This window comes from Aulonocara sp. 'chitande type north' Nkhata Bay, linkage group LG15, assembly GCF_057382095.1.
Source record: "Aulonocara sp. 'chitande type north' Nkhata Bay isolate Kocher_YH1m ecotype deep benthic linkage group LG15, A_spYH_male_GT1.1, whole genome shotgun sequence".
NCBI classification, from domain to species: Eukaryota; Metazoa; Chordata; class Actinopteri; order Cichliformes; family Cichlidae; genus Aulonocara; species Aulonocara sp. 'chitande type north' Nkhata Bay.
The window spans coordinates 14,261,628-14,277,715 of record NC_141358.1 but is presented as its reverse complement, the minus strand read 5'-3'; the positions used below and the strand labels follow the sequence as shown (position 1 = coordinate 14,277,715).

The window sequence follows — 16,088 nt, the reverse complement described above, 5'->3', positions numbered from 1 at the left end:
TATGAGCATTACCACCATTGTGGTGCAGTAATCTAATACTTTGCATAGCTTCATTGTATACCTGTAAAAGAGGGCGGAGCGATCCAATTTTCTGCCAGTTGCTGTGTTTCCGCCAGTCGAGCACCTCTCCAGGCTTTAGCAAAATCTGAGCACCCCGATAGTTGATTCCCTCGTATAGCACCCACCTGATTTTTTAAGACGAGACAAAAACATAATCAAGTCTCAGATATTCAACAGCAGAAATGAAAACAACACTTCCTTATCAGCTTTTATCGCTGTCTGGGGACTGACAGTCAGTCACCATGAGTGAAAATTTGGCTTGAAAATGCCAGTCCTTGTTTTAATATATTTCAATATCCTCCTTCCTCGTGTGATAGGATATTACAGGATGCTCAAGAGAGCACAGAGACAGGCAGACATAAACAAATATGATTTTTCTATACCTGTTTTCTTTTTCTTTTCTTTTAATAGCACAAACTAGAAACCAAGCCTTCGATGCTGGTAGGTCATTGTTTTATCTTAAGAAATAGCTGAATTCTGAATCCTGGCTTCCATTCAATGCCTAGCAAAAGATAATAACCCTGCTGAGTTTTATAACAGTCCAATTTTGCTTTGAGGTTAGATGTTGCTTTTCACTCGTTGCTTTATGGCTCATCTCTTCTGCAGCAAGAATGTGCCAGTCCAGAGGCAGCTCTGCCTTACTGCGAGCCCTTTATTTCCTCAGTGTTGGCTCACACCTACAGTCTAAATCTTGCACATCAGCAGCAGGTTTCCACCATCGATCCATCTGTCAGTACTGCCATTCTGCAATATTAGATGTGCTGACCCTGCACTGCATTCAATATTTCTGAATCTGCAAAATGCCATGTTATAGTCTATATGGTACGCCCAAACGAATTCTTTAACTACAGAGGAATCTTTAAAAAATCATCTTAGTTATACCAACAGACATCAAATAAGTACAGGTTGCACAAATAACTATGGAAATGGCACCAGAAAGTTCTGGAAATGTTTTGACATGTTGACTAAAGAGATAATAGCAACTGAATTTGAAATGAAACCAAAAGGGATTAAGAGGTGGCACTGCTGAGTAACAACAGGCCACTGTTGTGTGAGTGAAAAGTAAAGAATTTTATTTAGTGTCACGTGTCGCTTAGCGTTATAAACATTTGGGAGTAGAGCAGAATGAACCTGTTAAACACAAACCACAGGGTATCCTTAGTAACGGCTGGATAACCAAACAGGTCTGAAAAGCACTCACACGCCTCCTTCCACCAGCACAGACTGGACTCTGCCACATCCTCCGGCCAGCTGGAGGTTGACTGATCCGTCCTTTAGGACCACCCTCTTCCCATGCAGACCACATCGCTCAAAAAGAGTGATGGATGGAAGTGAGAATTCCTGCCAAGAGTGAGAGAAAGGACAAGTGCATTAACAAGCGCTGAAAGCTCCAGGTCATACAGGTTGACATTAAGGTTATTTTGAAGTTACCCTGGAAACAGGCCACACTCACACCTTTGTGCTCCCTGGCATTTTCACTCCCTGTTTACTGTAAAAGACAGACTGCCTTCTAAATGTACACTAATGTCATGGGTCAACGCATTTAATACTGGATGGTGATGATGTAGATGATAAGGAAAGAAATAAGCAGAAATGTGTGAATTTTTACCTTCTGATACAAAATCACCATTATTGACAGTTATATTTTTTTTTATTTTAACACTTAACAGTTTTGGGATGATTCATCCATTGTTTTTTGACAAGATGTCAAAAAAGTATTAGTTTTATAAATTTGGAAAAAATCAAAGAATTGAACAGCATTTGGGATAAAAAAAACAAACAAACCATATGCCACATGACAGACATGTGTACTTCCCACATCTGCTCAGGTCCGAGTCATTTATCATTAAAGGGTGAAGCCAAAACTCCAAAAGGATGTCCAAGTGGTGTCCAACTTTAGTGCAACTGTGCAGATTACAGGCACTATTCATGCACCCTTCAGACAGACTCTCAACTAGCTTGAAAAACTACAATAGCAATGGATATTTGTCTGTGATGCCTTCAGCTGTCAATTACAAATTAGTTTTTGTAGCTTTGCAAGACCTAAATACTGATGAGAGCTAATTTAATGCTTAATCTCCTCCTTAAAGAGTGTTTCAGTTCAAAAATATATTTAATTCTAGAAAACTTAATGTCTACTCCCAGGGTTTAATGACCAAAAATAACATGTTTCAGTTTTAGGCTGGCAATCTGTAAAAGGGGAGTGAGTGTTAATTTGTTAGAAGAATTAAATTATAGACTTACAAAGCCAATAGTCTGTAGTGACAGGATGGAGGAGCTTGTACTGACACAGCCCATTGATCTCAGGTCTGGGTAGTTTCCCACTTCTAACACATACATCCTGCAAGTGAAGTCTTGGCCCTCAAAAGCCATCCAGCTGCAAGAATACATAAATGCAATTACACAAATATACTGACACACACACAAGAAGAACAAAAGCACAAAAAATGTGCCCGTGTTCTGCACTGAATACGATAGATGATCATTGTGTAAACCTACCTGCACTAAAAAGATTTTCAATTTTAATACTATTCAAGCTTGAAGGTGAACAAGAGCTTTTTACTGAGCTACTGAATTCTTACTTATTAATGGGCCAAAGCAAAATAGTATATTAATATTAATGATGCATTTTATAATATGTAATGCAGGCAGTGTATCACTAGCTACTGCCATATGGCATTTTTTTCTGTTTAGAAAGTGTAACAGTGACAGCCTGAAGCAGACTCTAAATCACAGAAATTGCTTTTTAATGTGACCAATATGCAGTTACAATTGTAGCAGATCACCTTGGCACATCTATCTCTAAAATCTGCTATTGAAAGGCTGTTGTTTTTAGTGCCAGAGATTCACCTTACAGCCCCGCAGTGTGACAGTTTCTTCACAATGTACAGTATTACTCACCTGCCAGCTAGAACCTTGCAGGAGGCCACAGAGAAACCATCCTGCAGGGAGGTCACATTGTCCTCCAGAGTGAGGACAGAGCCCTTAAAACCTGGATCAGAGAAAAGCTGCACCTGAGGCACACACAGCAAGAAAACAAGACTGAGTCATCCACTCTGAGCTCCTCACCTCCTCGTCACATAATAATTGCAATAACGCTTCAAGATTAGATGTGCTTTCTTTCTTCCTTTTTAAATGCCTACCTTAAATTTGGATGTGTTCTCAAAATCATCCTGAAATGAAAATGAAAAAAAAAAAAAGATTATTGAGACTGATTCACACTGAACCACAAAAGAGAGTGGCGCTGATAGGAAAGGAGAGATGCAACATTGTGGGTGGTATTGCTTTAACTTGTGTGTGTGTGTGTGTGTGATATGCCCTCCCTCCACTCCGTTTTCCTGGTTTTACCTTTCCTCATGTCTCATTGTCTGTGTTTTTTGTTTTTCTTTAATCTCTGTGTAGTCTGTGTGTGTGTCTGCCTGGGCATTGCACTCCATTCCTGCCCCTTTAATCAACTCACCTCATCCACTAATCAAGCTCCTGTAGCATTCTGTGGCTCGCTTTGGATCGTTCATTCCCTTATGTGAGTCTAACACTACTCCCACTTCTGATTTAGTTTGTTACTCATGTTATGTGACCCTTTGAAGCAACTCTTTGTTTCCGTGTGCATCCTCATCAGCCAGCCTGGCTCTTGCTCACATTGCCTCCAGCAGCCTGGCTTGCTTGTCCTGCTCTCATAACAGGCAGCACGCAGCAGCCAACAAATCCATCTAACAGAGAAACTCGACCGATTCTTTGCACAGTTTGACAAATAATAATCAAATCAAACTCCAGCCGGTCACAAACCGATAGCAGACTGAAAGGCATTCACAAGGTGCAGCAGACACTCTTCAACTCTTCTGCATTAAAAAAAAAAGCTGGGTCCAATGATGTGCAGGGCTGTCCTGTCAGAGGTATTGACACACATTTTGAACCTCCCTTAAAACCACCATCGGGCCTATTCCCAGAAAAATTTACTGTAACTCGTTTGTACAACCACTAGTCAGTTGATCTAACCTCTGTCATCTCAAAAGCCTTTGAAGGATTGATACTCACATCAAAGACTCCATCCTTTTTACATTTAAACTCCACAGAAATTGTTTACACAAATATCTGAGACAGACCATCTTAACTTTAAAGCCAAATAATTAATTTTTAATGACTCGCCTACTCTAATTGGGACCGATCATTACAGCATTTTACCGAGTCTTGTCTTGTATATGCCTCTTTGTCATCATCCAGTTTGTAACCAAAGCAACTTCACGATGAGTCACTTTTGTGATCTAAGATATTTTTGCTTTCAATCTAATGACAAGAATTTTCCTCTCTCATGCTGGATAAGTAATTTTATTCACATTTCTGCTCTGCTTCATGCTCCCAGAGCTAATCCACTGTAAAGCCTGGTATCTGTCGCGTGTTATCCCTGACATTCATTTTCCTATTTTAAGGATTCCACCTTAAATTTTGATTGTAAAAGTTGCTGGTTACAAGCAGCGAAACCACATGGTGAGTCACACTAGTACCTCAAGAGGAAGTGAAAATTCACCAGCAGTTGTGCAACTATTCATCGTGCAAAGCTGATGGAGCTAATCGTGCAGGTCAAGCAAACACACTGGCTGCTGCATTGATTAAATGTAAAATATCACAGTCGCCAGACCATCTGTCTAATAACCAGACAATGTTTCCACCCTGTGAGTCACCACTCTTACCAGCATGACAGGCATTGTTGAGCCAACTCTGTGCTGCAGTGCCCCCCAGTCCTCTGGGCTTCCATACAGGCCTTTTTCCAGGACATAAGGCTCGCCACAAAAGCCTGGCTCTTCAAACACAACCCAGCTGAGAACAAAAACAAAAGAGGAGCACCCTTTACTTTTGACATGACATTCTTTTTTCATTTTCATTTCATTTTAATTGGTAAAGAAACAGAGTGTTTGATGGGCCATGGCTGAAACCCACAAGAATTCAGGCACAGTTGTGCTCGTTCAGCAACAACTTGCGGTCAAAATCCAATACCGTCCCGCATGATAGCATCTCAGCAGCTACTCTGTTGAAAAATGTGGCATGTCACGAGTGGCTGTGGGAGTGGGTGTTGCATTTGCAGAACTGTGTGTGTCCTAACGTGCAAGACTGAAAAACTGACAGTTGTCTCCCAGCAAAACAAACGGAACGCAAATGAGCCAATCAAACAGCAGAAGAACATGGGCGAGGCCGCGCAGTCTAATAACAGACTAGCAGCGCAGCAAGAATAACCTTTCAATGTCTTGAGAGTCTTTTCTCATAAAGAAGGACGTTATGTTCCACTCCACATTATTAACCATTTTCTTCCTCTCCCTTGGGTAGAAGCAATCAGGAAAGCATGCTCTGCGCTTCATTATTCTCGTTTGCTTCCTGTTTGTTTACTTCTGCATTTTTTTTCTAGCTGATCATACCATAAAGAGAGGTTGAAAGGCAAGCAGTGATGGAACACTGCCACTGCTCATTCCTACAGCATGTGGTTAAAAAAAAAAAAAGATGGTGATAAAAATACCTCAAGGGAATAAAGAATTTCCAAATATAAACAGAATTCCTTGTTAACTAAGTTTAAAGATCTGAGTCTGCCTCCTCCACACTCTCCAAGAAGTCACAGAGTTGTTTCCCACTGCAAAAAGTCTGAGATAGTCCTAAGGTCAGGAACATATGCACGGCAGACTAACCATTAGTGAACGAGGTAATCTGTCTCGACCTGTCAGCAAAGGTGTGGCAGTCATGCAGCCACGCTCCTGAGAAGCAACGAAGGGTAATAAACCACACAAGACTTCACAGGAACTGTAGCCTCAACTAATCATCAAGCTGGCGGGAAGAAAAGCATCTAAAAACATGTAGAGTAGTCTAAGTCGTTCTCCATCAAGGTAGGTAATCAAGCAATATTTGTTAGAACCATACCCAAGCATTTCACCACAAGTCTTGCAGATTGAAGATGACTTGCAAAGGAAAGTGTTTAACCCATTTCTAACAGCCGAAAATACGTTTTTTCTAAAATACCCCAAGCTTTTATTTACCCATAACGATCACAAAACAATAAACCATAATAAGCATGCTACTTACACACCACCGCCGACATCAATAGACTGCGTCTTCATGCCATAGCCCGTCTCATCCATGTTAATAACAGGCACTGAGAGGTCAATGTTCATCCCCAGCTCGCCAAAATCTCTGTCGCTGAACATCTTGAGGTGTGGAGACATGAAATCCTGTGACAAGAATAAAATCATTTTAGGAAAAGCTGCAGACAAACACAAAATCTTGGGTTGAAGATCAAAACAATAAATATGTATGTTAGGAATAAAGTCAATTTACTCTAGGGAGTTATTTTTAAACTGTTATACATTTTTCCAGTCACACCAATTGCAAAGAATATGATTACACAACAGCTTATAGGTTTCTGATGTACTTGCACACCCTGTCCAAAAAATGAAGACAGTATCAGCTTAGGCACGACACGAAATGTAGCTCAGCTGCAATCCTGGCATATCAGCATACCATCTTACATCAGCTGACGTCTCAGGTGATATCCTGATATACATCCAAATAGTAAATCTCATATAGGGTTCTCTATTTAACTTGCATGCACAATTGCACAGCTGCTTTGCAACCCGCCTCTACCACTCCTTTTTCATGCTTCTATCTGATTTAAATGTTATGACTGATGTCTGCTCTGTTCTTTATGGGAGGTCTCACTGCCTCTATCTTCCCACTTATATACAGGGAGGGGAGGTCTCAGAACAGAGAAAGACCAAAAAAATACATTACTGAAGACAGAAAACACAATTATCCTTCGATTAAAGTGGTCCTGACTGAAAAGCTGTTTCTAGACAAAAAGCACCATAATGAAAGCGCCCTTGAGCAAAAACTGCTTTGGGGTAAGATTAATATATTATATGCAAGATGTTGATTTGTTTATAGAATCTGGGGCTTCCAAAAACTGTTTATGCCTTCGAGTTGCTATTAACAATTTGTATATAACAATTTTCTGCAGACTTTATACGGTTTTTTTGTACATCCAAAAGTCAGCCATGCCCACTGGGGATACAGTGGAATGTATTTCTTTGCAACAGCTTCTTAAAACAAAAAGTTGTTTTTGCTTTCTTTCTGTTTAAAACAATTCCCCAACAAAGACTTGGAAAATTGGCATTTTGTCTACCATTTAATAAATATGTCTCCCTGCTTGCTAATGCTCCAGACTCTTCATAGTCAGTGTTTATGTGGAAGTTTTTGGTCTCAATAGTTTTTATTATATTATATTTTTACATTAGCTTGCAGTCTAAAGAAGAAGAACAAGGTACTGAGCCCTGAATCGACCCCGACGAATCCACTGATGTGTGCATGACAGAGCTAAGCTTTGTCAGAATGGGTGAATGCAGGTTATAGTGTGAAGCACCTTGAATGGTCTTAAAGCCTACAAAAGCGTGCTATTTTTATTTTTCGACAATCAGCTGCAATCTGAATTGTAACCTTCATCAACTCAGAGTGGTTATGCAAAATTCAAGCATCAGTTGGCGGTTGCTATTAATCACACACTGGTATATGCTAAACTCCTTGCTAGTTTTTTAGTGTTTGCAGTACTCACAGACAGTATCGGTCGCAATGACAGAAGTTCTGAGCCGCCCCAGTCACTGCACTCCAGGTACTCTCCTTCCTCCAGGATGTGCTGCTGACCCTCGAACCCAGACTCACTGTAGCCCACCCAGCTAATGCAAGAACCAAAATGCAGCAAAGTCACTGATTAGAGCTAAACTGGTAGCTCCTGATCAAATTATTATATTATAATCATATTACATCAAAATCACTATCTTAGTCTAGAATAAACTTTGCTCCAGAGTAAGAGTGCCATTTAACTCCATCCTGTACAAGCAAAGGGACATGCAGAAGAAGACTCACAATCCTCCAATGATCTTCAAAGAGCTCACGGACTTCAGTTTCATTGTGTCCAGGTCTGCAGGAACATCTCCTTCACTCTCGCAAAAGCTGAAAATTTCACCGTCAACTTCCATACAGGAGCCTTCAAAGCCGGGCTTCTCATATAGAACAGCCTGCATCAAAGAACAGACAGCTTACATGAACACACAGGTTATATTTTATTTCACTTCATTGTATTTCCAAGGAACTACAAACTACATATTAAAAGTCCTATTTGAATGGCACAGTATTAAGACTGTGTGCATCTCAGTGGTTTTTACGTTGTCCAATTGCTGAATGACGCGTTCACCCTAAAAATAATCTGTTTATCTGATTCTCACATTGTTAGCTGTGGAAATTCTCGCTCTTAAAATAAACTGTGGTTAGTGTACTGGAACTTCCGTTACTTTTTGTGGTCTTAAATGAAATAAGCCTACAAGTCAAAAACATTTGGGTACTTGGGCAATGCCTGAAGGCCTTTCATAAACATGCTTTTCCTATATACTCAACACAGATATTACAGTTTGCGGTTAGATTATTTTATAATTTCCAGAATTTAACATTAAATAGCTTTTTCCTTTCTTTTTCTTCTTTTTGAGATCAAACAAAACAGAACTGCGCATACCTTGACTTCACTGGAATTCTCCACTTTGAAACCACCCTGGAACAGAGAAGTCATCATCATTAACAATGCTCTTCTCTAATTATATGCACACAATAGAACACCTGCCAGCAATTACACACATTCATAGTTCAACTAATTTTCTCAAAAATGTTCATAATTCCCTTGGCCTGGTAAGGCAAGGCAAGGCAAGGCAAGTTTATTTGTATAGCACAATTCAACAAGAAGGTGATTCAAAGTGCTTTACAGAGACATTAGAAACAAGAACAAATAAAAAGCATGATTTAAAATTGAATAAAACAAGCAAATAAACTAACTAACTAATTAACAAACAAACAAACAACAGTATATAAAATCAAAACAGATAAAATCAGAACAGTAGATAAAATCAGTAGTTAAATGTAAGTTTTGAAATTTAAGCTTAAAGTGTGGATTTGGTGCTTTATTCAAATGCAGCTGAGAACAGGTGAGTCTTCAACCTGGATTTAAATAAACTGAGTGTTTCAGCTGATCTGAGGCTTTCTGGGAGTTTGTTCCAGATATAAGGAGCATAAAAGCTGAATGCAGCTTCTCCGTGTCTGGTTCTGACTCTGGGAACTGATAAAAGACCGGATCCAGATGACCTGAGGGATCTGGATGGTTCATACTGGGTCAGGAGGTCATTGATGTATTTTGGTCCTAAACCATTCAGAGCTTTATAGGCCAGCATCAGAACTTTAAAGTCTATCCTCTGACGGACAGGCAGCCAGTGTAAGGACCTCAGAGCTGGACTGATGTGGTCCACTTTTTTGGTCTTAGTGAGGACTCGAGCAGCAGAGTTCTGAATGAGCTGTAGTTGTCTGACTGATTTTTTAGGTAGACCTGTAAAGATGCTGTTACAGTAATCAAGCCTACTAAAGATGAATGCATGGACTAGTTTTTCCAGGTCCTGTTGAGACATCAGATCTTTTATCCTTGATATATTCTTGAGGTGATAGTAAGCTGACTTTGTTATTGTCTTAATGTGTTTTTCTAAGTTTAGGTCTGCATCCATCACTACACCCAAATTTCTCGCCTGGTTTGTGGTTTTTAGATGTATAGATTGAAGTTCTCTGGTGACCTGTAATCGTTTTTCTTTGGCGCCAAAGACTATTACCTCAGTTTTGTTTTTGTTTAGCTGGAGAAAATTGTGGCACAACCAGTCATTGATTTCCTCAATGCATTTACCAAGAGCCTGTACAGGGCCTCGGTCTCCTGGTGACATTGTGATATATATTTGTGTGTCATCTGCATAGCTGTGATAGTTTATTTTGTTGTTGTTTATAATCTGTGCCAGTGGGAGCATGTAGATGTTAAACAGAAGGGGTCCCAAGATGGAAGGTTGAGCTGAGCTATTGTCTCTGTGGGTAATAACAGTAAACACTGCCTTTGGACATAGAGTGACCCTTCACAATGCGGAAAAGGCAGAAATCGGAATGCCAGCTTTTGGAAATTATTACTGAACACAACATGAAGCTGTGGCTTAAGGGGATGTCAGCAATTTTGCATAATTTCAGTTACATTTAATTTAAAGTAAAACTTCTGAACTACTTAAGAATTTGACCTTATGATTGCACTTGGTGAAAAATCGGGCTCATTAATTTATCTGAGGGGTGGGATGTTTGTAACAAATGGCACATCAGTCCAATATGTGTCTGTATCTCCCATAAAGCATAAATCTCAGTGAATTCTCAGTGAATTACCAGAGGAACAGTGTCAGGAGAATCAAGTCAGAACATTGCTGGCAGTCACCCTGTCTCACATAGTCTTAGAAAAAACCACGAACAGAACAGAAATAGAGAGAGAGAGTCTTCTTTAGAAGCTTTGCCACTATTGGAAATGCTGTTTGGTGTTGTGCAGGTGAGGGTGCTGCATAATAGAACTTGCAGGAGGCAGGACACGTCACACACAGTAGCTCGCTGTCAATTCTCTAGATAATTAATTAGCTTCACTATTCTTACATGGGCAAAACTTAACATCCTGACTGTAGCGTATCTGCAAAAACATATGCTACACTCATGACTCGTCCTCTAGGAACTATAAATGTCTATGCCATGTTCTCAGCAGGTACTTTCCACAGTAGAAGGATATGTATTTTGATTTGAGACAGGTTTTATGTGAGCTGTCCTTCCTGACACAATCCCATTTATCTGCACTGGGACCAGCACGTGACCTCCTTAAGATTGCCTTTGTGTCTCCTCCCAGAATCGTCAAGGGTCAAATGTGTTAATGCGTGCACCACAGAGCCAGTCTATATCACATTTTAAGTCCATTTACAAAAGCTCTGATGTAAATTTTATCTGCAGGAAGGACACCATAACAAACTCTGGAGATCAGCAGCACTGCTAACATTATAGACTCTAGGATCCTTAAATATGTGTAACAAATTTTATAGCAATTGGCCTCATGGATGCAGAGATTTTACTAAAAAACAAAATCTGTATGCTTCATCCTTTAGGGATCACAAATGACTGTTCCAAAGCTTTTGGTTGTGTATCCAGTAGTTATTTTATGCCTGGGACACATTGAGGGAATGATCAAAAGAGATCATTTGTCATTTTAAAATGCATTAGATGTTATACATTACAGTAATACAAACCATTTTAAGTGGTCTAAGAGATCCCACGAAGGGTGACGGGAAACCCCAGGTCTCAGGAAAAGGGTACACTCCTGTTTCCAGGACAGACACCATGCCCTCAAACCCTGGATCACTGAAAAGCAGCCACCTGAAGAAAGGAGGAATTCATGTTATTTCATCATCAAAAACCTTTATTCATATTATGCATAACAACAAAACTGTTGGTTGTTTTAAAACTAATGTAAGTGAGGACCTTAAATACTTCCATAAAAGAGCTGTAAAAAAATCATTGTCATAAAAACAACAAACTTTCTGTTCCTTTTTTTTCCTCAACACATAAATAAGCAGCAGCTTTTTCAGCTGTGGTATCGGCAGAAGTGACTTATGCTTTTTCCTCAGTACATTAAGCATTGTCAGTTCAAGGCGGCGCTTTATTTGGGTTTAATTCTATATCTACCTCTGCTATGAGCCAAAGAACTAGAGCTAGGAACAAAGGCTATTTGTTTAAGAGCAAAATATCTGGGGAATGGCATGCTTCAATTCAAATCACTTTTCTTCACTATTCATATTTATAGCCCGGGCAGCCTTTGTGAGAACAATGCCCCCAACTTTGGTATTTTAAACCATGGTGTGGCACAGCACAATGCCTCATACCAACAACCAGATGTGAGTCTCTGTCAGGAAAAATACACCCAGCTCATTCAGTCAGGACTAAAAAAAAAGTGATTACCAAGAATTTATGTCAACCTTAACTTGCTAAATCCACAGAGTCTATCTGTTCAGTGAAGTCAACCGGGATTACTGCACGCAAAACACAACGCTACATCTGCTGATCAGCTGCCTTCACTTGTCACAGACAGACAGGAGAAGCTACAGTGGCAGAATTTGCAATTATGTGTCGAGATGAGCTGGCATCTGACAGCAATTAGTTTTGTTTTTGCTGCTGACAAATGCTGAAAAAAATCCTGTGCATTAAGTATTGTAGGTAAGTCAACAATACTCGCTTTACAGGAAAAGCTCTAACTAACAGCATTCATTCCCTTCTGCTGTAGGGCACAAAATGTACTGAATAGCTACACCTATAACCAAGAAAAACATTCTTGTGCCATTTGCCGAATTCTCTCCACACTTTTGTCTGTTTCTCACTTTCTGTCAATTGCTCCTCCTCTACTCCTCTGCTTCCCATGTGTCCCAACTCCCGCTCTCCCTCATTTCTAACATGCAACAGCAGGACAGACATTCCTCGGCGGGCAAATGAATGTAGTAATGATTATTATCACAGTTATTTCTCAGAGCAAAACACAGAGAAGATCTTATTAAAGAGACAGCTCTGATTTGAGCGCAGCAGGTAAGAGCTCATCAAAAGGAAAAAAAACAACATCACTGAGAAGGACTGAGATTGTCTCATTTTCTAAAAGGTGCATTTCTTGTATCTTTATGGACTACATGCATAAAACAACAATACTTACACCCCAGAGTGCACTTGAATGGAAGCTGTACTCAGTGGGATGCCGAATGAGCCAGTTTCTATTGTGTCGTCGTGGTATGGTGTTACTCTGCCGTGGCCTTCGGGTTCAGTAAACAGATCAATATGGGGGATGCTGTAATCCTACAGAGGGGGTGGGGAGGAAGAAAAGCCATTATCAGCAGTGGTCCACACAAGATCTTCAATAATTCCTCCCAATAAATCCAAGGAAGATCTTAACTAGCTGACTTTTATTCTTTTCTGCTCTGGAGTCTGGATTGAATATCAATAAAACAATGCAGTCTGTTAGCTACATTTCAGATCCAATGTGAGGTGAAGATAATGTCGGTACTGAAGACCATGCAAGGCGGAGTTAGTGTACGCACCCTGACAGCAAGTCGAATAGAGCCGATCACCATTGGCGGGCTGTTGTGCGGTTCTGTCCCCACTTGAGGTTCTGCCCAATCGTTTGCCAATTCCATGTTCGCCTCCTCCAAGGCGATGGTGCGGCCCTGAAAGTCAGGCTTCTCATACAGCATCCAGCTAGTTATGAAAACATAATCATCATAATCACAATCAGATAGCTAATGATCAAGGTTAACAACTGTGGATTACATCACTAATTCGACAATTTTGGAAATACACCTATTTGGTTGCTCGTTGAAAGCTACATGAGTGAATCAATATCGTTCTCCTGCTATTTTAAGAATACACCTTAGCACAGCTGGCTCTAACAGCTCCTCTTTAGCTCACTAATTAACACATTGCTTCTTCCCCGATTTCATTGCAAAGTGGAAGAACAACACATCTTTGCAGAAAGTCTGGCAGCCACGCTGTGAATGAGATGAAATCTGTGTTTTTAAAAGGACAAGGCAAGAGCTTGTTACAGTAGTCCTTGCTGCTGGAACAGAGGGCGCTGTACTTTTTAAGTCTTGCTATTTGTTGAATATGATAAAATGCTAATTTAGTGTATCTTGATGTAGCCGCTGAAGGTCAGATCTGAACACATTTCTAATTTGAATTTTTCCTTTATCATTTTAGCACCAGAATCAAGCTGTGCTTTTCTTCCCCAGCACAAAAAATTTGATTTTTTTTTTTCAACGTATGTAAGTGTCAGCATTTTCAGAAAGTGCATTTAAATGTCATTCTTTTTTTTTAGATAGCATCATTCCAAACATCTACCTTGAATATCAAAAACAGTATCTGACCACTGCAAAGAAGTATAAAGAACTACAAAGCTAAGAAGTGCAAGCCAGAGGATGCACCTGCACACACACAAGCACATGGCTGGTGTTTGGCACATTCCTGCAAATGGTATTACACACTTCCAGTAATCCACAGGTGCCTGGACCACGTCAAGAAAAGCAGGAATGGTAAGGGTAAAAAAGGGACTGATAGCAAAGAAAATATGAATGTAAAGCATGCAGGGTTCTAAATAAATAATAAGTTCGATTATCAAGTAAGACTCTCTCAGTGCTCATGCTTCATTAAATTAGCTTGGTGTAGAGCCTCAACAAGAGATTTTGGCATCTCAAAACCACATGACACCAATTAAAGCTATACGGGGCATTTTCTTTCCATCATCTGACATTTTGGCTGAATATTTGTTACTTACCACCCTCTAACAACCTTCACAGATATGAAAGGCGAGAGCTGCAGAGATGTAGCATCTGGCATATCCCTGTAAATCTCATATGCCTGGCCACTGAACTGAGGTTTTTCAAACAGCACCACCTGCATAGAGAAAAGAAGGACAGTGTCAAAAAAATAAAAAAGTAAAAAACATCAACACATCAACCATGAAGAGAAATAATGGCTTAATATTATAATGCATTACTTGCTAAATCTATTACATTAAGCAGGATTCAGTGAGTGCAAGGACATCCCATTTTACTCTCTCCTTTTCATGCTACAGTAGAAGCAAAAAAACTTACAGGTATATAATTACTTCAACTACCAGGACACCATAATTTTAATAAAAAACATGAATTTGAACGTTTTTGTTTTTAAAGCCAAACAGAAGCTTGATAGTTATGAATAATGAAGGAGTAAACCACAGTTGTGGAAAAAGCAGCTTCTCTAGAAACCTCTTTGTTATGTTTTGTTTGTTAATAAGCCTGCTTAAAATTCTAAATCTTTACATATATTCTCTTCTGTTTGTTTTGGTTAATCCCAGTCGTCATAGTTCAAGCCCCTCCAAAGGCAACACAGGAGGTAAACCGAATTAATGAACACCTAATATGTAGGAAAGCAACTACAAATGTTGAGTGCCCCGGGAATTCCTCGTTCCTTGTAACAACTACTAATGAAGTTCTGCAGTAATGAAAAACCACAGGATCTGCACTACGTTGGCAGAACTGAATTCTGTGATTGCACCCAGCTGAGCAATTGCACAAGACTTTTTTTTTTACTCTGTTTACCCACGAGAACACCATATGAAAAGCAGATGTTTTCACAGAACAGAGACTTGTCTGTTCAGATTCCTCTCTCCCATCTTGTTTCTATTTCATGATGGTAAAGTTGTGCCTACTGTACCTTTCCAGGGCGTTTGTGAAATCCCTTCACAGTTCTTATCTGGAATGCAGAAACACATAGTTAAGATCAAAGTAAACATCTCGACAATACAAAAGAAATTGATATGAATTAGTTTGTGAAGAAGCTGTGCCTATGACCTTTCAGTTTTACTCCCAGGGACATAGTGGGCATGTGGAGAAGACATTCCTCTCATTTCATATCTAAGCACCCAAAACCAGAGACCAGCCAAAACCAGAGTGCAATCAGCGTAAGCTCGTGATGTTGATTGCACAAAACGGCAGTAAAATTAAACTAAAAAACAAAAAATCAACAGCAACTAGAAACATCAAGTCCAGACTTTTGATTATAACTGATTTATAATTTACATATTTCACGCTGTTTTGTCGCACTCCCTCTCGAGGTTCATGCTCGGAAACGTGTTATATCTATGTATCATTAAATATCTGAGCCTTCTCTTATATACTCAGTATTGAGAACTGTCAATTGAATCTAATAAACACTTTAAATACTGTAATATACCAGCTTGGGCTTTGTAAAAACAAGCTTTTACCATTTACAGAGAACAGAAATCGTCATACAAATTCCCTTCAGCTCAATTCAGCTTTATTTATGCAGCCATTGGCCACTTTGTTAGATACACCTATTCAACTGGAAATATATAGTCAGTCACATGACAGCAACTAATTGCATGTATACATGTAGACATGGTGAAGACAAACCAATAAAGTTCAAACCGAGCATTAGAATGGAGAAGAAAGATGATTTAGGTGACTATAAATGTGGCATGGAAAGACGACACCAGGTCTGATGAGTCTCAATTTCTGCTGCAACATTCAGATGGAAGGGTTTGAATTCAGTGTAAACAAAATGAAAGCACTGATCCATCCTGCCTTATA

At 39.6% G+C, this 16,088-nt stretch overlaps 1 protein-coding gene across 3 annotated transcripts in view; it reads right to left on the bottom strand.

Moving 5' to 3' along the window:
• The window catches only part of LOC147312760 (uncharacterized), a 28,777-nt gene that overhangs the window by 2,392 nt on the left and 10,297 nt on the right, over nucleotides 1-16,088 (bottom strand). For all 3 annotated transcript variants that reach the window (XM_086264403.1, XM_086264402.1, XM_086264404.1), the window contains 15 exons: nucleotides 15,193-15,231; nucleotides 14,273-14,391; nucleotides 13,044-13,200; nucleotides 12,662-12,801; nucleotides 11,214-11,340; nucleotides 8,600-8,635; nucleotides 7,957-8,108; nucleotides 7,646-7,766; nucleotides 6,124-6,269; nucleotides 4,749-4,875; nucleotides 3,204-3,233; nucleotides 2,962-3,074; nucleotides 2,305-2,437; nucleotides 1,262-1,401; nucleotides 62-185 (listed from right to left, as the gene is read on the bottom strand). In XM_086264403.1, the coding sequence (XP_086120529.1) occupies nucleotides 62-185; nucleotides 1,262-1,401; nucleotides 2,305-2,437; nucleotides 2,962-3,074; nucleotides 3,204-3,233; nucleotides 4,749-4,875; nucleotides 6,124-6,269; nucleotides 7,646-7,766; nucleotides 7,957-8,108; nucleotides 8,600-8,635; nucleotides 11,214-11,340; nucleotides 12,662-12,801; nucleotides 13,044-13,200; nucleotides 14,273-14,391; nucleotides 15,193-15,231 (1,704 nt within the window). The remainder of the gene's footprint in view (nucleotides 1-61; nucleotides 186-1,261; nucleotides 1,402-2,304; nucleotides 2,438-2,961; nucleotides 3,075-3,203; nucleotides 3,234-4,748; nucleotides 4,876-6,123; nucleotides 6,270-7,645; nucleotides 7,767-7,956; nucleotides 8,109-8,599; nucleotides 8,636-11,213; nucleotides 11,341-12,661; nucleotides 12,802-13,043; nucleotides 13,201-14,272; nucleotides 14,392-15,192; nucleotides 15,232-16,088) is intronic.